The sequence below is a fragment of the Thamnophis elegans genome, chromosome 5 (assembly GCF_009769535.1).
Source record: "Thamnophis elegans isolate rThaEle1 chromosome 5, rThaEle1.pri, whole genome shotgun sequence".
Lineage (NCBI taxonomy): Eukaryota > Metazoa > Chordata > Lepidosauria > Squamata > Colubridae > Thamnophis > Thamnophis elegans.
Window position 1 is genome coordinate 49564354 of NC_045545.1, and position 22325 is coordinate 49586678.

The 22325-nt window shown below is 41.4% G+C and overlaps 1 protein-coding gene and 1 long non-coding RNA gene across 2 annotated transcripts in view; one reads left to right on the forward strand and one right to left on the reverse strand.

Moving 5' to 3' along the window:
- The first annotated feature begins 89 nt into the window (after window positions 1–89).
- LOC116508653 lies at window positions 90–6498 on the forward strand. Its single transcript, XR_004255392.1, has 2 exons — window positions 90–165; window positions 597–6498. It is a non-coding gene; the product is annotated as an uncharacterized LOC116508653 (long non-coding RNA).
- The window catches only part of NUDT3 (nudix hydrolase 3), a 41359-nt gene continuing 24971 nt past the window's right edge, over window positions 5938–22325 (reverse strand). The window contains exons 3-5 of the mRNA XM_032217285.1: window positions 20145–20189; window positions 19718–19802; window positions 5938–10329 (exon numbers count right to left, since the gene is read on the reverse strand). Of these exons, the coding sequence (XP_032073176.1) occupies window positions 10157–10329; window positions 19718–19802; window positions 20145–20189 (303 nt within the window). The 3' untranslated portion in view covers window positions 5938–10156. The remainder of the gene's footprint in view (window positions 10330–19717; window positions 19803–20144; window positions 20190–22325) is intronic.

Consider the following 22325-nt stretch of genomic DNA (forward strand, 5'->3'; position numbering starts at 1 on the left):
AATGTACTTTGAAACTAGGTTCTGAAAACGGTCGACAAGAAAACAAAATACAAGGTTGAAGTGGGTGGGCATCGAACTCTGGTCTGGCTGTGACTCATCGGTGTAAATATTTTGCGGATTTCACAGTTGTGTAACAACTGTCCACCGTCCAATGTGTGGTCAGAGGTAAGTTATGGAAAATAAATCCTAGGAATTAGCCGAAAAGGGATTGGAAATAAGGCGCCCTGTCTTGTGATGCCTTTATAACAGTGACTCAATCTCATATGAGCATTGCCTTCAGTTCTAGCCAATTTTTAGAGGGGAAAGTATCACAGAAGGGGGGGGGGTGTAGAGAATTCTCAGAAAGGCAAAATACCTCCTCTGGGAGGAAGGTTATTTTTGCCAAAAAATATAGTCCTCAGCATGGAGGCAGCTTTTGTTAAATAAGAGGAAACTATGATAATTTAAGGGTTGCTTGCGTGAATGAATCAACCCCATTTTATCCAGTCAAGATTCTTAATGGAGAATCTGTGCTATGTTAGTCAGCTCATTCATAGGTAAAAGTTCTGATGATCAGGTTGAGGATTATATATTTAACTCCAACACTCCTCGTTTAGGTACTCACATACAATGAACTGTGTGGAAGGATTGAAAAATCTACCTAATGGCTTTAACTTGATTCTAATAACAGCACAATATGGAACAATTACTTTCAGAAAGTTCTGGAGAAGGCAATGTATTTTTTTAAACTATTTGTTTTATTTATAAATGTTATTATCATCATCAACAACAACAACATAAATCAATCCAATACAGGATGAAGGTCTCTTCTTCACTACCACACTAGTCTAATGTGGGTTGACAGGTAAGACATGTTTTAACTTTCTGGTCCAGGGCTGCAAAAGAAGTGGTCCCAAGTCACACAGCTAGTTCTGTATCTTGTGGCTTTCACAGCATAGGCTAGTAGTGTAATAGGCACTTGTCACCAGTAAACCTGGTATAGATCAGCCCTGTGTAGGGAACAAAGCCAGGTTGCCCCTGATATTGCCTATGAATCATGCTAGGCATAAAGAAACAGCAACAGCCAATTCAACTGGAACAAAAGGATGTGAGCAGGCATGCAGAGAATATCCCAGTGAGGACAGAACAACCATTTATTATGGACTGGAAGCAAAGAAAGGAGCATCATCACAGCATCTGCATGCAGATATGAGGTCTACAATTCATGACACAAATTGTATTCTCAAGAGCAATGATTTCTATTTTCTTATAAAAGTTAAGGATAAAAGCTGGATATTTAAAAACACTGTAAACAATAATGACCAGATTTCATGAAGGGAAAGTATGCTAAAACTGATCTGAGTTCTACCATTTGGGAGATGGAGAATTTGAATATAAAATCATTTTTGTCCTGTCTATTTTAGTTTAACTTAAACGGAGCATCCTTTTGGATTTCCTAATTTCTTTCTGAGACCTAATCTTCTACACTCTTTATTATTTCCACTTTGAAGTGGGAGCTTAAATCAGTGAAGAAAAATGACTCTGTGCTAATGTAGTACAAGCTATTCAAATCTAGGATCCTGAACCAATAGTTATGAGAGATGAAGGAACTGCTCTTCTGACCACACTATTACAAATAAGTGGATGTTTTCATAAAACAAGCCACAAGTCACATCTATGACTAACTGAAAAATCCAAAACAGGATGTGAGACAAGAACCTTCTGTGGCTGTTCCCCTGCAGTGAGTATTTAGAGCTAAGATATTTAGATATACAAGTGTCCAGACTAGTACACACCAAAAGGTACTTATTCCATTATCTGCTGAAGCCCTCTTATAAAAGCTTATAAATTGGTATCTTCAAACAATTATGTTCCATCGTTTTATGTACACATTATAAAAAGAAGTATTTCTTTGTAATTCTTTTATTCACAAACCATCAAACTAACCAAAATTAGTTCAGTTCTTTCACTTAGCTCCTACCCGTTGTAATATCTAATCTTATCGTTCTTCCTCTTCAACCTATTATTCTCCAATTCTAAGATTACAGTCTTCCTCGTACTTTCATTCAGAAACCTGTGTCACTCTAGACTTGCTGAATATCGAAAATACAGTTAAACCTCTGCACCTCTCAGGAAGAGTATCAAGCCCACTAAGCATCAGTAGGATGGAGGCAATATTATGATGTATAAGGATTTCTTAAAAGGCAAACAAACTTGTACAATTTTTATTGTTATATTTTAATTGGCTTGTATTTATTACAAAGCAGCGGTTGTTAGTCTACATAATTGAGAACCTTGCATTCCTTGTGGGAAGAGTAGACCTGAATTTTTGAAGGTTGCCATTCTGTTTCTAGAAAATGTCATTATGACCAACGATGTGAATGGAATATATTAGAAGTTATAAAAGGCGTATATTAAAAAAATCATTTAAATCATTGCTCAGTGTTTGAGACATTTTTGAACAAAAATCAAAACAGAATTTAAAAGGGCAGCAAAAACACTTCTGAATGTACTCACTATTCATTCTTTGCTGTCTTTCTTGCCTAGCTGTAGATCTACCTTGTCAGCACTGTGTCTTGAGAGAGCTCCATGTCATTCTTCAGTTCAACAGATCATAAGAAATATAAATGGAAAAATTAAATGAAGAGGGAGAAAAACTAGGCCTGCAATGTTAGGCACTTACCTGAGAATAAATTTAATCCAGTTCAATAAGGCCTATTTCTGAAATGCATCAAATTGTCCTACAAAGACTAATATATATTCCTTGTATTCAATTAGGACATCAATAGTGGGATTTGAATAGTCTCCAGTTTCTTTCCAACCAGTTTGTACATTAGGGAGTTGATGCCAAGCAAGATGTCCACATTTTGTCTTTCAGTTCTCTGCATGGATAACTGATTTGAAATATGTTGGAAAGGATGTCAGAAATTATTTTGCTATCATGATAGAAAACCACCAAAATACAAGCCCTTAGAAAATCTCTCTGCATACAAATCATAAAAAATAGCGGGTGTGTCAATTTGCAATCCTATCTTAAAATATGGCAGAGAGTTTATAATACATATAAAACTGTATCATTTTTTTCTTAGTGGTTGTTATAGATTTCATGTAGCCCAAACTAACCCAGAACAATCAGCTTTAGAAATACCATAATGTTTTAAAACACATTTTTATTTATTAAATTTCTACACTGCCTAACTCAACTAGGTAACTGGGTGATTCACATTGCTTACACTTCTACTAAAAAAACAATCACCTGAAGCAGACACATTTGCCAGTACTTCTAACCCTGAGATGATATATTCATTTTTACATGCAAAATTGTAGCTTTTGCCAGGCAGGAACCACAAAAACACAATTATCTGTATTTAGTCTCATACTATTGTAATGAATCATAGAAGAATGTTCCTATTCTCTAAATAATCAACCCTATACCCCAATAGTGGTGATTCCTTCTCTCAGTTCATTTATTTAAATATGGAGATCGTGCTGTTTGAAAAACAGGGTTAGGGTTCAAAAGTTTGATTCAGTTCCAAGCATTCTACCTTTCTGTCATCTTTAAAGTGCATGGGTGAGTGGTGATAAAATAGCTTCTTTAGAGTTAGTTTCTGTAGTGAGTATAACACATGGCCTTGGAGGGGAAAGGGAAGACTTGTTAACTAAACAATAATTAGAGAAATGAGACTTGAAGTCAAAAAATAATTTATGAAAATGCCTCAAACAAGTTAAAAGCTAAGTCTTATTTTGCTCTAGGCTATTCCTAACAATATTTATTCTGTACTATCATCTTGTTACCTGAAACATTCTGGTCAAAGACTGCTTCATTTACAATATGCATCTTCTACCTGAAGCAGCTGCATTTTCTTTGGGAATTCTTAGTTTAGTTGTATGAGCTGTGTTTCATCCAAATTAACCACATCATATATATTTTGCAAAACAATGTGTGAATGTATAAAAAATGGGGTTTTATGTATTAGATCTTCTTTAATAGTAGGTTTATTTCTTTTAATATTTGACTATTTCCCAAGGAGGGGAGACTGGGTAGAATCCTCTATCGACATACCTCTGTTTTATATAGCCAGGTACAGTAGTAGCATTTTAGACTTTATTGCAACCTTTGAATTTTAATTACCAACAAAATAAACAGAAGTTTAAGAGATTTGCCCATTTCACATACCAGATAGGAGAAAGATGTTAGGTAAAGCACATCCTACCAGAGGAAACAGGAACAAGCACACCATTCTGGTGTAAAGAACCAGGATGATCCTGGGAGATGATGACTGAAATTTCTTGTGTTTGATCTTATGGGCTCACCTGTTAGCTATACTCAATTTTGAATATTTTTTCATCAAGGTACTGATAGTTGTAATAAAATTCATGGTCTAGAATTTCGAAATCTTGAGAAATACATACAAATAATTCTATTCTTTGCAGCAGTACAATTCTTGGACATTCAATTTAGTACTGCACTCAGGTCTAAGAGTAACTAATCAAATTGCCAAGCTTCTAGGGTAAAATGTTCAAGTAAGATCAGTTTAGTATCCATTATAAATCCTGCTTTATCTGAAATAATTTTAATTGAATATATTTATAAAGATGCTTCCATCCATATTTCCTTTTCATTAAATTGAGGAAAGAGAGAAGGAATACATATATAGTAGCAATTTAAAAGGAAGGATGTGCATTCAACATCCCGGCAAAATATTTGACGTTTTCAGCATGAGTAGACATTAGTGACAAGTATGCTGATAACAGTAACTATATTATTTACATTTTGAGATAAATGTATATGAGACTGCATTATGAAACAAACAAAATGTTAAAAAGTTGGGATATTTATATAGTTAGTTACCAAGCACATCTAAATTATATTAAAGTAACCAAAATATTTTTATAATCCCAAAGGCATGTCACAATTTTTGAGCACCCTTAATGTTTCCAAATAGAAAACTGAAAAATTTGACATGCCCTATAAAAACTGAGCCATATCATATCATTGGAATATGTAATCCAGTATTTTAAAGCAAGTTTACGAAATTGTCTTAAACACATCTTCTTGACTTTTTATCACTAGGATGCCTAGTGCCTAAATAGAAGTGTATGGGGTGAATGGTTATATTGGGGTCAATTTCTGTAATTGCTACTGTATATCTTATTGAAGACAGAAGGCAATTCAAGAGAATAAATAAAACATGTAAGATTGTGAAATAAATGTTCTTTCATCAACCCTAGGCATTTTTAGAAAAAAAGGATTAACTCAAAGTTACAAATGTGATCAATAATGCAGCACTTCAGCTGAAAAGCCTTTATAATATCTACATTCAGACATAGATAAGCAATAAGTAGAAGCAATTGTCTTGAGAATTTTGATATGAAGAAACTATTTTGATGATAATGTTCATGTCATTTCAGATACATGCCCAGTGACCAACTGCTTTTGTGAGTGATTGTGAAATTAGAGAAGATTTTAAATAACCATTAGCCTATTTTTCAAATGTGTGTGAAATACTAAATGTCATCATTTTACAAGAACTCAACATTCATGCCAAGCAATCACATTGAAAGTAGCTTCTAATAAAATCTGTTATCACAAGAGGTGGCAAAATGTACTCAAAAGCAGCTTCTTTATTACAGGGTTTGAAGTATACATACATACCCCTCCAGTGCAAAATAGTCCCACAGCACTACTGACTCTCAGTTCCCCACCCTTTCCAAAACAATACCCACTACCTGGGGACAGCTATAATGACAAACAAAATCAAGCAAGCATTAAGAAATATGCACAATGTTTGATATTATCTCTATTCAGGAGCAAATGTACTTTTAACATTAGGAAACAAGCAAATCAAGAATCACCACCACATAAACACTCCCAGAATTTTCACTAACACATGCTCTAATTCGAATTTCACTGCTTACGAGCAATTGCATGTAGTTGCTGGGCTTGTATTTTTAAGCTTACAAGTATGAACTTCAAGAGGTTTAGAATATTAATTGCAATTGTAAGAATGATCCTCCCTCCTCAAAATTGGATTTTAAGTCCAATTTTCTCTCTAAACACTTCCTCAATGTTGTTCTAAATATAGGCATACCCCAGACCATTTTTCTTCAATACTTCTTATGTTGTATACTTGGAGGTAGCAAGCTACACAAAGGAAGCAGGCATGGAAGGTGTCCCTTCCCAATCATCTGAGCTAATGTCTAAGAATCTAGTACAAATCAGAATGGGGAGAAGAGATCCATCCACTTATCCATTTCACAGAATACTATTGCTGCCTATCATATCAACAAAACAGAGTTGTAGAGAAAAAGAAATATTGGCATTTATGGGAATTATGTAAATTCAAGTGCCAAAACAATTTCACAAATGCAAATTAGATAGCTAACATATCTAATTGCATATTCCTACATAAGCACTAGCTAGGATAATACGGCACTTTATTTTTTTATTGGCAGATTTAAAAACAAATAAAATAAGCTTATTGAAAAAAAGGAGGCAGCTGAAGAGTGAGGAACAAAATTAAGAATACTGTTAACAAATATAATATTTTGAGTGGAAGAAAAACTGCTATTAAAATCATTGCAATACTTTTAGGCTAAACTCTTCAAAGTTGATCCACCACTCCATTTTCAGACATTCTAACTGATTCAAGGTTAAACTCAAAGGATAATTCATAGTAAAATACTCCTGCATATTCTACCACTACATCCCATACACTTTCTAATCTAGACATCAAAACAGAGAAGAATGTATTAGGTAATTACTAATGTATTTTAGGGCATGGGATATTAGATATGACTACAGAGAGCCTGAACCTTTGTCTTCCTAATAAGAAATTTCCATATTGGAAATTGTAACGTAAGTTGTGCATTTTAACTCACAATGCTACTGTTTCCAATTAACTATGCTTCAGTAGATACTATGTTCCAATTAACAGTCACAAACAAATTTTAAGTAGCACTGTCACCTGACTTAGAAAGTAAGGCTATACAATGCTTTAGATCTGACTCTTTAAAGAACTCTTCAGAGCACATAGGGGCAGGAAGATGGCAGCTGTCTGCAGCTCTTTAAAGTAGTCCCATCTTTCCCCAGAATCCTGGTAGCTGTAGAGGAAAGCCATGTGATCCCACGAAAAAATGCAACTACTTTAAATAGTTGCAAATAGATGCCATATTTATGCTCCAAAGTTCCTTTTCCAAAGGATATCTACACCAGTGTGCCACTCTATTAAGGGCTGGCATAGAGCACACATAACGCAAAAGCCCATCTAGTATTCATCTGATGAGAGTATTGGTATCTCATTTGAACTTATACATAACTACAAATCCAGAATACTACTTGCACTGTTCCAGCAAATATTTAAATCAAAAAGTGTGCAAGTTCAACTAATTCTGGCAAATGTTGAGCCTCTTCTGAAACAGTGAAGGACCAGAAATCTATACATAAAAATAAAACCCATGGCTAAGTAATACATTTTTTTTGGAGAAAATACCTGATCTCCTGAATATCTGATTGCCAAACATAATTACTAAACCATTTTATAGGGAAAGAACGATTTTCACATGATTTTATTGTTCCTGCCAGCAATTCTTAATTTCAGTATGTAAAGTTAAGAGTTTTGTAAATAAAGATCAAAACAATCTGCATTTTAATCGACAAATCCAGCAATCACTGAAGGATTAAAATGTTTAAAGTCCAATATGGTGACCAACTTGCCTACTTAGAATAAACTGTATTTGAAAATTCTCTTTCTTGATGCATGTTTTGACAATGTGGGAACTTCCAGTGTAATTAGAAATGTGAAAAAGTGAATTGATATAATGCATTTTCATTGTATTACTACAGCTTCTTGGCTTGTTTATTACAGAGTACCCTGAGATGCTGGAAAAGGTATGAATATAGTGCATTAAAAGGAGGTGTAATAGTGAATTTTAGTAAACAGGAGGAAGTTTACCAATAATCCAGACAGTTTATACCCCAGGAGACACATCTTCCACTTCCAGTTCAGAAGGCAAACATCAGCAACTCAGTGCAGTTGTATAAACAGCATCATTCATCCCACATTAAACTACTTTCTTGGCACAATTTATTTTTCCCAAGCAAACAAGAAATCACTATTAGAATATCATTAACAATATTCTATTCTAAAGTGTCAGTTTAACAGCCCTATAAAAACATTTTAGAGTTTTAAAAAAGTGTGCATGCTATAGATATTAAAACTGCAGTCTCTCCATCAGGAGTCTCAGTTCTCTTTCAGTTGTCTGTGTCCTAATCAGTTCAATGAGACACAAAACCTTTAGTTAAAGGCAATAGTTTGCTATCCTGGATAGTGTTACACGTATACTTAGTAAAATAAATAATTATTGTATTGTACGCTTCAAGACATTAGTCAAGCTCATTCAGCTAAATTTTATTATTTGTTAAAATGAAGGGCAATAAAGTGGCATAACATAATTTTTCATTTGTTCAAGATCAAGTTTAAGCCACTTGTTTCAACTGCACCTTTCAGCATGTACTGTGTATTGCTTTTGGTTTCAGTGATACCATATTAAGAAATCCTATCCTATTAACAGAAAGTAGGGAATTCAAAACTAAAAAAAACATATTATTGGTTCTATAGCAACTGTCCATTGAAGAAACTATACTAATTTATTTTTCATCAGGCTGTATGACTATTTCAGAATATTTTAAATGTATTTTAAGCATATAAGGGGGAGGGAGAATTATCTATTAAATTGGAGTACTGCAGGTTTAATTTCACATCTTAGCTATACTGTGACAAAGAAGTAGTCACCAAATATAGCAACTAGGTCCTGTCTCAAGCCAGGGATGAACTAATGCCCCTCCCCAAACTACCCAGATCCACCCCCTCCCACAGCCCGTTCCAAAAAAACAAGACAACACTATTGGCAAATCAAGACAGTATGAAACATCAACAGAAACAAAAATGTGATGTGTGCCAATGTATCAGGTTAACTATCCTATTAAATGACACAGATCCCCATATAAACAATTCTACTTGGGAACTAGCTGTACCTTTGCTGCTTAAGAAATTAAGTCTATAATTCTGAGTGTGCTCCATGATACAATATTACAGACAAAGGAGACTGGACACTTGAATTTTTCCCTGGGAATTCTTTTCAGGGACATAAAGTGACTGTCCCACCATGAGGTGACACTCAAAGTACAATCCAATGCTTTAGCACAAATTACAATATCCAGTTCAGTAAGATGTAAGGCATATGGACCAAAAAAAGACACCAGCAGTATGCAACAGGAAGATAAATCATTTTACACATTAGTGCTTGATGTTCCAGTTCACATTTTTAAACTCATTTCGAATCCCTGATTCCTATTTACTCAAATTAGAATTCATTAGGTTTCTGACCCCATATGCTTTTGAATGAATGATAACCAATTCTTTGTGATTCTGTCCATTGTTACATGACATAATGGTTGAAACTATAGAAAGAATTGAGCATCAGGGATGCTTTGCAAGTCTCCTTCCAGTCTCATTGTATTAAGTTTGGGTCAGGGAATAGGATGCAGGGAATGAAACTGGCTCAGCCACTAACACTGTCGTAAAGATTTTTTTTTTAAAGAACAAGGCAGACAAGTTTATGAAGCCCTCTTTATAGAAGCAGCTTGTGTTTTTTTAAAAAAAAATCTTGCAAAATCAGTGTTAGATTTCTCCCTCTAAAAAATGTTACGTGCAGATGTGGAGCAAGTGGCCACCACACAGACCTCAACAGTACCTTACAGTACAAAATCTAAGACATAAAGAATTGATCTCACATTTGTAGCCTTCTTTACTGAAAAGATAAGAGATTTGGCTATGGTTGGAATAGTATATACAAGAACATTTCAGAAGACAAGGCATAGATGAAAGTAATAGCCTTGCTGTTCACATTGTCAATTTTTTTTGTTAATAGGGAAGGGGCACTTCATGCACAAAATGTGTATTACAAAATACATATCCAAGAAAAAGCAAAAACAAAAAAACCCCAAACCACCCACTTTGCACTATAATGCAACACTCAAACATCTGCTCTGCCAAAGGCTGCTGCACATGTCTTGTTTACCAAAGAACGCATGTGAAAGCGGCGAGAAGAGGGGAAGAAAGGAAATCCAAGTTTCAGTCTATGTTTCAAACTTCTCTGATATGATTATCTTCAGTCATCTGATGTCGGATAGTGAGCTCTCCTTCGAGAATGAAGTGGTCACCACAGGAGTGCCATTATTAGCCAAATAGCCTTGCCTTAAGGTTTCAAAGTATGAAGCCTGTACAGGTTTGTGATACTGCAGAACTTTTATGGCATCATCTATCTTAAACCATTCCCTTTTCCTTCCTGCAGATAAAGAAAGAGGGGAAAAGGTTAGATTACAACAACTGAAGTATTTACAATTGTCTCCATGCCCAATTGTTTCACAACAGCAAACTGTATGTCAATTGCTAATAAATAATGAACTCATTAAGTAGGTTTTTCTTTTCAAAATGCAAAAAAAACCCTATTCACTTTCTCCATAGTGAGGGGGAAGGAGTATCCAGAATGGGTTGACCTTATCCTCTCGTGATTGGATTGAGTCAGATAAGCCCTTTGGGCAACGCCCCCTGGCACCAGGTATTCCCCAGTTTTTCTGACTCATACCGATCATGAGAGGTTGCCCATTCTGGATCTCCAGCAATTTACTAGGATTTAAAGAGAATTCATTTGGACCCGTCGAGTCTTTCCTCCCTGCACCGCGCACAGCCTCCTCCTGCAGGATCGGGACTGCCACTAGCTCCCCTGAGGTGGCACGCTGCCCTGGCCACTGAGTGAATCTGAAAAAACACAGTGAGGACCTTGGCCGGGCAGCAGGAGGATAGGGCACAGGCCTCCTGGAGGCAAGACCTAGCCGTGGAGGATTGTAAATCGCTGGAGTGCTCCGTCGCTCCCCTCAGGGGTTGAGCAACGAACCTAGGCTTCCCAAACGCCCCAGAGCGCCTGCGCTGCCTCCACGTGGCCAGAGGATTGTGAGGAAGCAGAAGAAGCCTTTTCTGGCCACAGCGGCATCGGAGAAGAGGCAGGAGGAAGAGAATCTGGCTGAGAGGGCGCGCGACACTCCCTGGAGCACAAGCCGCTCTTCAGGTACTTTTAAATTTCACACCCCTTTGCAAGCCGGGTGGCGCCATTTTGAAGCCGGGAGGACCCACGTGGTCTAAGATGGCGGCGCCCAGCAGCTACCAGGAACAAGAATCCCAGGCAGCTGCAAGCATGGACTGCAGCCCCACCGGAGGGGCAGAAGAGCAAGCATCCAGGTCAGTGGCTTCCCCAAAGACTGCCCGAGGGGGGGAAGGAAAGGCTAAATGTAAAAGCAAGCACCTCCCTCCCAGGGCAGATCCAGAGGAAGGAGGGGTCACAAGCCTTCTAAGCCCCCTAAGTACGAAAGGAGGAGGCATAAGGCTTTAGAGAGGCTCTGCAAGAAGGCTGCCAGCCATCAGGCCACCCCAGGCAAAGGGGGGAAGACTCCAGGCACTCCCTTACCCAGCGGAGGCACAGTGGAGAATCCAGCCCTGCCAGCAAGGATCCCTATAGACACCTCAGGACTTTGGGGTGCTACTCAGGGGTGGCAATCCCCTACCACTCCTGCTGTGGGGGCAGCCTTGCCTACTGGACTTCCCCTCTTGGGCATTCCCCCTGCTCAGGGGGGCATAGACCCCAGCCATACACCTCCCACAGGGGCCCCCAACTTTCAGGAAATAATGATGCAGGCATTTCAGCAATGCATGGCAGCAGCATTTCCACAGCCATGGGGGGGGGGCTCCCACCCACCCCCAGGGCTCCTGAATTCCCAGAAGCCCAGGCGGAAAAGATCCCCAACTCCTCAGATTCATCCCAGGAGGACAGTGACATGGAAAATGAGGAAGGCAAGATCAGGGAGGACAAGCTGTCAGAGGACGAAGGCATGCCTCCTCCTAAACCTACATTCACCGGGTTGTTCCAGCCCTCACTGTTTAAGTCCCTGCTCTTCAAAGCCAAGGCAACAGTCAAGCTAGGCAACAGAGCAGCGGAGGCCCCACCTCAACGCCAGGGCTTCTCAGCAGAGAACATCTTTGATGAGCAGGCCATCGAGGCAGACACCGTTCCTACGCCAAAGACCTTCCTCGACCTGGTAAGGCGCCAATGGGCATCTCCTACAACTGGTCCCTCACCCTCCTCTTCAGACAGGGTGTTCTTCAATGTGGACCAAGAGCTGGCTAAGCTACTGGCGCAGCTCACCATAGATGCTCCAGTCGTGGCTCTTCATACATCCACCGACATACCTGGGGAGCCAGAGGATGCCTTGAAGGTGGAAGACAAGAAGGCGGACCTCACCTTGCAGAGGGGTCATCAAGCAGCGGCCTGGGCTGTGAAAGCAGTCACCACAGCCTCCTTCATCAACAGATCACCTTGCTGTGGCTGCAGGAGCTACACAACGCACCCCCATAGCAGATGTCCGGTCACATCATGACATCAACAAGCTGGTGGCAGCCATCCAGTTTTCATTGGATGCCACCTTGGCTGCAGCCAGATTTGCTTCCAGGGCGATCGCGTCGTCGGTGGCATCACTCAGGCTGCTGTGGCTACAGCAGTGGCAGGCGGAGGTTCGTCACAAGTGGCGCCTGGCTTCGGCCCCCTTCACAGGGGACTCCCTCTTTGGCTCGGCTCTGGACCGGTTCCTGATTGAGAACAAGGACAAGAGGAAGGTCCTGGCCACTGCCCAGAAGAAAGGCAGCTTCAGGACGACTCCATACCCCAGACGCTCCTAGTCCCGGGGTCAGAACTCTGGTTCCTTCTTTCAGGGTCAGGACTCCTTTAGGGGGTCAGAGGCAGGATTCTCTTGAAACAGGCAGTACCAGGCGGGATTCCCTGCTAGACAGAGGTACCCAGACAGACAGCAGAGAGGCAGGCAGCAGAAGCGGCCTTTTCAAGGGGACGGAGGAAGCGGAGGGGGGCACTCCTTCCGCAAAAATTAAAGCTAGGTCCAGTGTTCTCCCCATTGGGGGGTGCCTGTCACACTTCGCCAACCGCTGGGACCTCACCTCCTCTGACAGGTGGGTGCAGAAGACCATCAGGCATGGCCTTTCACTTGAATTTCTTTCCAGTCCACCGAGCTTCTTCCGGATATGTCCGGTTTCAAAGAACCCGACCTGGATGTTGCTGATGCAGGAGGCCATCCAACACCTGTTGGAGTTCAGGGCGATCCAGCCAGTGCCTCCAGAACAACAGGGTCAGGGGCACTACTCCATTCTGTTTGTCATCCCCAAGGCCTCAGGGGGCTGGAGAGCGATCCTTGATCTGAAACGCCTGAACCGTTCTATTCATTATAGGAGGTTCAAGATGCACTCCCTGCACTCTATCTTGAAGGGGGTTAGGCAGGGAGACTTTCTCACCTCCATAGACCTCACAGAAGCTTACCTGCATGTTCCCATTGCCCAGGATCACCACAGGTATCTCAGGTTTTGCTACATGGGACACCACTATCAGTACCGGGCCCTCCCCTTCGGGCTGTCTTCAGCCCCAAGGGTATTCACAAAGGTAATGGCAGCGCTGGCAGCGCACCTGAGACAGGTCCCGGTGCGCATCCAATGTTACCTGAAATGACCTGCTTTTGCAGTCATCTTCCTTTAGGGGTGCCCCACAAGATCTAGACGTCACCATGACAGTCCTGAGGGACCACGGGTTTATGGTAAACCTAGCCAAGAGTCACCTCCACCCCTCTACTAGTCTGATTCACCTAGGAGCCAGAATAGACACCCAGACAGGCATGGTTTTTCTGTCGCCTGACAGACAGATAGTGCTTAGACAGCTAGGCTCCTTGATAGCCAGGAAGTGCAAGGTGTCCTTGCCCTGTCTAAACTGCTAGGCACCATGGTCTCCGCCATTGGCATCGTCCCGTGGGCTCGCCTCCACACCAGAGATCTCCAATGGTTCCTCTTGCCGTTCCAGCGAAGGTGCACAAGCTGTTCACAGACCAAGGTACTTCTCCCGGTAGAGGTTTCCTGCTCCCTGACTTGGTGGACGTCCCCAGCAATCACGAAGGACGAAACTTTCTGGACACCAGACCGCTTGACGGTAACAATGGACGCCAGTCTTAGCGGGTGGGGTGCCCATCTGCTGGCTCAGATGGTGCAAGGACAGTGGACTCAGGCAGAAGGGACTCACAACATAAACTGGTTGGAACTCAGGGCAGTCCGCCTGGCCCTGTTACATTTCCAGAACTCTCTCAGGGGCCAGCACATATTAGTCCTCACAGACAATATCACCATCAAGGCCCACATAAAAAGGCAGGGGGGGACCAGATCAAGAGCCCTCATGAAGGAGGCCAAACGTCTGGGACAGTGGGCCGAAAGGAACCTCCGATCTTTGAGGGCAGAACACATAGCGGGGGTGGACAACACCAGGGCCGACTGGCTCAGCCGGGCCAAGGTGGACAATTCAGAGTGGAGGCTGCAGCCAGCGATCTTTGAGGAGGTGGTCGAGCGCTTCAAGCGCCCGGAGGTTGATCTGTTCGCCACTCCCCTCAACACCCAGCTCCCGAGGTTCTTCTCCAGGTACCAGACACGGGGGCAGAAGGGACGGACGTTCTGCGGAGTCCATGGCCCAGGGGTCTTCTGTATGCCTTTCCTCCCTTGCCCCTGATCCCCAGGGTCATATGGAAGATCCTTCAGGAGGGGGCAGAAGTGGTTCTGTTGGCTCCTCACTGGCCCCGGAGGCCATGGTTTGCAGATCTCCAGTCTCTGTCTGTGGAGAGGCCCTGGAGAATCCCCCAGGAGAGGATATCCCTCAGCCAGGGGTCGCTGGAGCACCCAGATCCTCAATGGTTCCAGTTGACCACTTGGCAATTGAGCAGAGCATCCTGAGGAAAGACCTCTTCTTCCCCAGGGTGATAAGGACTATCCAGGCCGCCCGCAGACTTCCACAGAGCGCATCTATGGCTCCACATGGCAGGCCTTTGACTCTTGGTGTAACTCCCGGGGGTACAATCCTATCCAGGCTATGGTGCCACAGGTTCTGGACTTCCTCTCATCAGTTCTCCTGTGTGGCAGAAACCAGAGTTTGACGCACCACCCCATGGTCAGGCAATTTCTTAAGGGGGCTTCCAATCTCAAACCACCCACGGTACACAGGTACCCTTCCTGGGACTTACACAGGGTATTGGACGCTCTAATAGGCGCTCCGTTTGAGCCATTACGAACAGTTTCCCTTAAGTTCCTGACTCTGAAGGTGGCGTTCCTGGTGACCATCACCTCCGCCAGGCGGATATCCGAACTGCAAGCGCTGTCCACCAGGGAGGATCTCTGCGTCTTCCACCTAGACAGGGTGGTGTTACAGCTGGATCCGTCCTTCATCCCCAAGGTGTGCTCCTACTTCCATCGAGCCCAGGAACTGATTTTGCCCAACTTCTATCCAGACCCTTCTCACCCGTTGGAGAAGAAGTGGCACACTCTGGACGTAAGAAGGGCTCTGAGGATCTACCTCAGGAGAACCAGGCCAAACAGGAAATCTGAAGCTCTGTTTGTCTCCTTCCAACCAGGATCCCTGGGTAACAAGGTAACTTTCACCACTATAGGCAGGTGGTTGCGAACCTGCATTGCCACTGCATACCAATCGCAGGGCTTACAGACACCAAATCATATCACAGCTCACTCCACGTGGAGCGCAGCGACATCCACGGTCTGTGCCATGCAGGCATCCCTGGCCAAAATCTGCAGGGTAGCCACGTGGGCTTCCCCCTCTCCCTTTGTTAGGAACTATAAGCTGGACTCCTTTGCCTTGGCAGAAGCCTCGTTTGGCCGCAGGGTGTTGCAGGTGGTTCATAGGGCGGGGCCCATGCCTCAACAGGCTTGAGTGGAGGACATGCGGCCTCAGGGTCTCTCTCCCTAGGGACGTGCAGGCTTTGGTACGTCCCATTCTGGATACTCCTCCCCCCTCACTATGGAGAAAGGGCGTTGGTACTTACCTGATACGCCTCTTCTCATAGCAGAGGGAGGAGTATCCAGTCCCTCCCTGACTATGTTTGTACGACTAAGTGTTATGTTCATTGTTTATGAAGTTATATAAATATTGATGTTGAAGACAATAAAAGCTAAGAACTGAATTAAGAGTCTGGAGTGAATGGTGCAACGAGTCGGATAGAGCTCTTCGTCATTAAAACTGGGAAATACCTGGTGACAGGGGGCATTGCCCAAAGAGCTTATCTGACTCAATCCAATCACGAGAGGATAAGGTCAACCCATTCTGGATACTCCTCCCCCCTCTATGAGAAGAGGCGTATCAGGTAAGTACCAACGCCCTTTTTCACAATAAAGGTATATTACTGTATAGAGCAAAATATCTTCAGGGTACTAAGCACCTCTAAGTTCTTAAACATTTATGAACTTCACTCTAAATGAGTTTAAGAATATAGGACATAACATATCTTTAAAGAAGACTTTGGCACAAGCAACCTAACTAACCAATCTCCTTAAAATTCAATTACAGGAAAAAACTGGGTATTATTGTATCCAATGTTCCCTCTAATTTTTTTTCAGTGTGAGTGGAAAAGTATAGTGTTTGAGCGGCACAGTTTCATGCCTGAGCACCTAAGAGAGCCACAGTTTGAACTGCTGTCACGTCTGCTGGACATTTGCACAACATACCAAGCGTCAAGCGCCGATTGCTAGCGAGGTTTCAGCCTGATGAATGCCAGGCATGAAAAGTGCCACTCAAAGACTATACTTTTCCGCTCACCCTGAAAAAAAAAAAGGCTCTCTGCTCAGCTTTTAGATTGTTAGACTGGCTAGAGAGAGACATGGCACCAACAGGGTCCTGGGTCCTGGCATTTTGCAGGCAACCTGTCCTCTCACATTCCTTTGGAATGCAACCCATCACATTTGAATTAGATCTTGCCAATTATCCTATTAAAAGATAATCCTATTATTCTAAAATATGACTAACTCAATATTAAAAACTGTAAATATTTAATGCTGATAAATAATAGCAGTAATTGTTATTTAGTATGATTAAAATCAGTATTGATATATCAATATAATATCTATCAAAATTGACAATAAACACTAAATAACAATACAAATATATAATGTGGAATATAAATGTAATAAATATAATATATAAATGCAACATAAATGTAATAAAATAATTTATCATGAAACTCTCCCCCTTTAAAGTAGTAAGATCAATTAAATAGTCTAGCAAGTTTGGACAATATGCTATATGTTATGTTACTTAAGAATATATATACCTCAGAATCAGATACAACATCCACATCATTTCCAACTGAGTCAATAAAATCATATGCCATGCCAAAACTATTTTAAATAAAGATATGAAATTAATCAAGTATTGCATTTATTTTTCAAAATGAATGTACAATTTTTTTATTATTTAAGTTTTGTACCCTATATTTTCTAACGTTAACTTTAAAAAGACGTTACATCAGACTACAATACAAGTAATTAAATGAAGACTAAAATAAGTGTTTTGGCATATTGAGCTTTTTATATTTCTTTCTTATATTGCTTCCTTAGTTGAGAACTTGCTCCTCAGCTTACTTACGCATTAACTGTTTGTTGCTTTTATGGTTTATTCATTCACTGCTCCATCTTCAGTTTTTTTCACAGGGGGCAGGGCTTCCTTCCTTCCTTCCTTCCTTCCTTCCTCCCTCCCTTCCTTCCTTCCTTCCCTCCCTCCCTCCACTCCTTTGGCCACCAATTTTGATCCAATTCTCTCTCTCTCTCTCTCTCACACACACACACACACACACGTTCTTTGTGGGGGGGTTAATTACTCCGCCTCACTGCACAAAGTCGGCTCAGCATGTGTTCGGCCCCCACTTACGCCGAATCAAATCCGCGGCCGGCGGGACCAGGGGATTGCATTTCAAAGCCGCCAGTCCTCTTGCTTCTTCTCTTTCACCAGCAAAGCTCCCGCTGGCGCCTCTGCCCATGGCAGTGGTGCCACTCCCTCCACGCGGAGCCCCTGAGCTGGCTCCCGTGTTATCCCTCCCCCTTCCTCCTCTGCCGTGCTTTTGAGGCCGCGGGAGCTAGTAGGAAAGCGGCGGAGGTGGAGGCGGCAGCAGGGGTAACCCAGAGCCCAGCTGAGGTGGAGTCAGCTGGGCTCTGGGTTACCCCTGCCGTCACCTCCACCTCCGCCGCTTTCCTACTAGCTCCCGCGGCCTCAAAAGCACGGCAGAGGAGGAAGGGGGAGGGATAACGTGGGAGCTAGCTCAGGGGCTCCGCGTGGAGTGAGAGGCACCACTGCCATGGGCCGGGAAGCCAGCGGGAGCTTTGCTGATGAAGGAGAAGAAGCAAGAGGACTGGCGGCTCATCAAAACAAGACTGGGGAGGTCCTTTGCGGGAGGCCAGTTCTAGCCGCCTGCAAAGGACTTCCCCACGTTTGCTTTGGTAGAAATCTCTGCGCGGCAGTTAGAAACTTCTGCGCGGGGATTTCTTTCCATGTGCGCGGCCGCGCACGCGCGCACCTTAGAGGGAACAGTGATTGTATCACCTGTAAAGTTTGTTATATATTGAAGTAATTTACTGTAATTAGTAGCTGAGAAGGAAATAATTTGGTTAACAAATTTTCAGTCAAGTAAAAAAACAGTGTTTATTTGCTAATGAATTTTTTTCAGGCAAAAAAATAATAATTAATATATGATTAAAAGGATGTGTAAAATAGAATGTAAAATAAAAACCTGAATCATATTGGGAACTTGTTATATTTCTGCAAATTGTAGATGGGTAGTTGTTATTCAAGGATATAAAGCACTATAAAGTGGTATATACCGTATTTTTCGGACTACAAGACGCACCTTTTTGTCTCCCAACAGGGGGTGAAAATGTCTGTGTCTCTTATAGAGTGAATATTGCCGAAGCCCCACCCACCCACCAGCCATTTTTTTAGTCTCTGCATGCCCTGTTTTCAGGCCTGTTTTCGAGGCTTTTGGGCGAGCATTTTCAAGGCTTTTTTCAGGTTTTTGAGGCTTTTTTCAAACCATTTTTGAGGCTTTGGGGGGGGGCATTTTTAAGGCTTTTTTGGGACCATTTTTAAGGCTTTTTTCAGGGCCGTTTTTTCCCAATGCTGAAAATGCGACATGAGCAGGCCAAAACCTTTTGTTGTTGTTTTCCTCTTCTAAATTTAGGTGCATCTTATACTCAGGTGCGTTTTATAATCCGAAAAATATGTTAAGTCTAAGTGCTATTGCTATATAAACATGGAAAATCTAAGATTAGGAAAAAGCCATTTCCCCAAATCATGGACATTATAAAGTAAGACTGTTACCTTAACATGCACATGTACTAGATACATTTTTATCATTTTATCATTTTTCTACCTTTTGGAAAGGTCAAATAAAAAAATAAGAACTGGAAGATGGTAAGAATAGCTATTTCATGCATATTTCTCAGCATACTGCAAGAGTGAGTGGTTAACTCTTGGTTAGAAGTCCACAACTGATTCTGAAAAAAGGATCTGATACATGTACTATAAAGCTCTGAATAATACATATTTCCAAGATGTGAATATTTATGTGCTATTTTTATGAAAATATAAGGAACAAAAATATAATAAACTTTGTAACAACTGCAAAAAAATCTTCTAAATAAGATTTTTATTTTTTTTAACTCACATTTTATAAACCTTAATCTAAATAGGGGGGATTCAACTATTATCCTCCTAAAAAGAATCAGCGATACAAATGAATTTGTTTGCTTACCAATATTCACAGAATCCTCCCAATCTTCCAATACTTCTGTGACAATAAGTACGTAAACATATGTTCTGTGTTTCCTGTCTTGGTTCTGAAAGGATGGTAAATAAAGTTAATTTAAAGAAATATAACGACTGTAACAATGCTAATCTTAGCATTGAGTTGAGACAATACTTACAATATGTCTTATCAACAGCAATGCTCAATTATGACTTGATTTCTTAATTGAGATTCAGACACTACTAGTAAGTTAAAACATAAATAAAACTTCTTCAAGCATTTTTGTCCTACATTTGCAAGTGTTATCACACTTTGAAGAAGGTTCAAATCAGAAAATTTATCTTTTAACCTACCGTAATAGAACCTCTACATGTCTCCAAACTTTAATCACATATAAAAATGTTTTATCAATTCTGTTGATATTTGTACTTACCTCAAAAATTCCTACTAATCTTCCTAATGTCCCTTTCACTCCAGCCTATGATACATTCAAAGAAAAGAAAAAGGCATTTAACATAAGTCATAGCTCAAATTATTTAAAAAGTCAGTTGTAATTTAAATTATATATTTTACAAACTTTTAAAAATTATATATAATTATGTGATATGATTTACACTGTACAATGGTGAAAGTTTGTGAACTTTTAGAAAATTTCTTTATCAATATTGTGACAAATACAATATGATTTGCTCTGAGATAAAACACAGCTCTAATACACTGTAATCACTTTGAACAAGCTAGTACTTTTCATGGTGGCCATGAATTCACAAGCTGTTTCTCCCCTCGCCAGGGATTTAAGTTGAAATGTTGCTTGAACTGAAAATCTAAAGAAATCTAATACCAACTTGTGAAAACATTGAGCAGGCAGGGGTGAAGCTGTAGAATTTGAGAGGTCAGTAAAGTAGCATCATCTATAACATCTTAGCTTGTTTCTCAGGTGCAAACTCACAAAACAAGACCTCATATACAGTTATTGGTGGAACAATGCCTCTGGACATTGTTTCACCAATTGTGAATCATAATATTGTGACAAAGTCACAATAACAATCTCACTCCACCAACCTTCTCTACCTTAAGGCTACATCTGGATGAGAAAATAGACCTGGCATGTATTATAAAGATCTGAACAGATGAAAAGAGGAGTTTTCGCCGTTCAGAAATGTGGTGGATTCCTGAAAGGCGAACACTCCTCTTTTCATCTGTTCAGATCTTTGTAATATAGGTGAAACTCGAAAAATTATCTTGCTTTGCATGTAATGAGTCTTATCACATATATTAGTTTCACCTTTTAAGTTGCATTATTGAAATAAATGAACTTTTGCACAATATTCTAATTTTTTGAGTTTCACCTGTATATGCCAGGTCTATTTTCTCATCCAAGTTTGAACCATGAATTGCAGGTTTCTCACAGGTATACCTGGCATATAATGTCATTAGCCAAATTCCAAGATATAACCCTTAAGCTTCCTAACTCCTGTGCACCTTATATCCTGCTCTCACTCTCATTAGGTAAGAATAAGGCTTAGGATTATCATTTGGTTGTGGGGGTAGAGCTCTTGTCTCTCATTTAAGCAGAGGTCTGTAATGTCAGTTCGAGCACTTCCCTGGTTCTTTTTTCAGTCCAGGCAGCTTTTTTTTCAATTTTGTACTGTCCATTCTTAAAAAGTAATGGGCTTCCTTAAACATTCAGTGAACTCTAAAGCCAGTTCTCGCCTCCAATTTTGGAGAACAGGGAGCCCTCAATTTGATTCCTCCACTACCTCTCTTTGCTGAATATATTTATGTAAATAGTATAGGAATTGCCAACACTTATTTTATGGTTTTAGTGGTTTGGGGGCTTTTGAGCTTCTCCAGGTGTGTTTAAAGATGGGCGGCCTTATGGATGGATGGATGGATGGATGGATGGATGGATGGATGGATGGATGGATGGATGGAGGAATGATCGATCGATCTTATATGCCATGTTCCATGATTTGACATAAAAAATGTATATGAAAACTCATTTGCCAGATGTTGTATAGTGCAGAATTGGACAATTTACTACAGCCAAATTGCCACTGCCAACTCGCCACTGCCAAGTCATTGCAGGACAATTGCAAATAGCCAACTCTCCACAGGGAGAACCTGCCACAGGTGGACAGAGAGATGGCAGCACAAGCAAGCAAACAGGTGGGTGAGCAGAGTGCAGAGCAGTGGGGAAGCAACAGTGGCTGGGGACATTTTCACACCAAGCTCTGAGCAGAAGCTGGGAACTGTAGTAGCAGTAGTCGAGATGGGCAGCAGGGAGGTGGGAGCAGCTAGGGGTTTCCCATTTTCACATATACCCTGCTGATACGCCAGGCTCTGAGCTTGGTGCTGCAGCAGCTCTGAGCCTAGTGCGTCACCACTGATTCCATAACTAAACCAGGCTTGGCACAGCCACTGATGTTACTGCAACCATGCTGGGCACAAAGCTTCTGTTGCTAATATTGCCACCTCTGTGCTGGGTGCAGAGCCGCTGCTGCCAATGTTGCTGCCACCACACTAGGCATGGAGCCTCCACTATCAATGCTACCACTGCTGGTATGGCAGTGGCCATGGAGGCTGCTCCAAGCCCATTGCAGTGGCAACATTG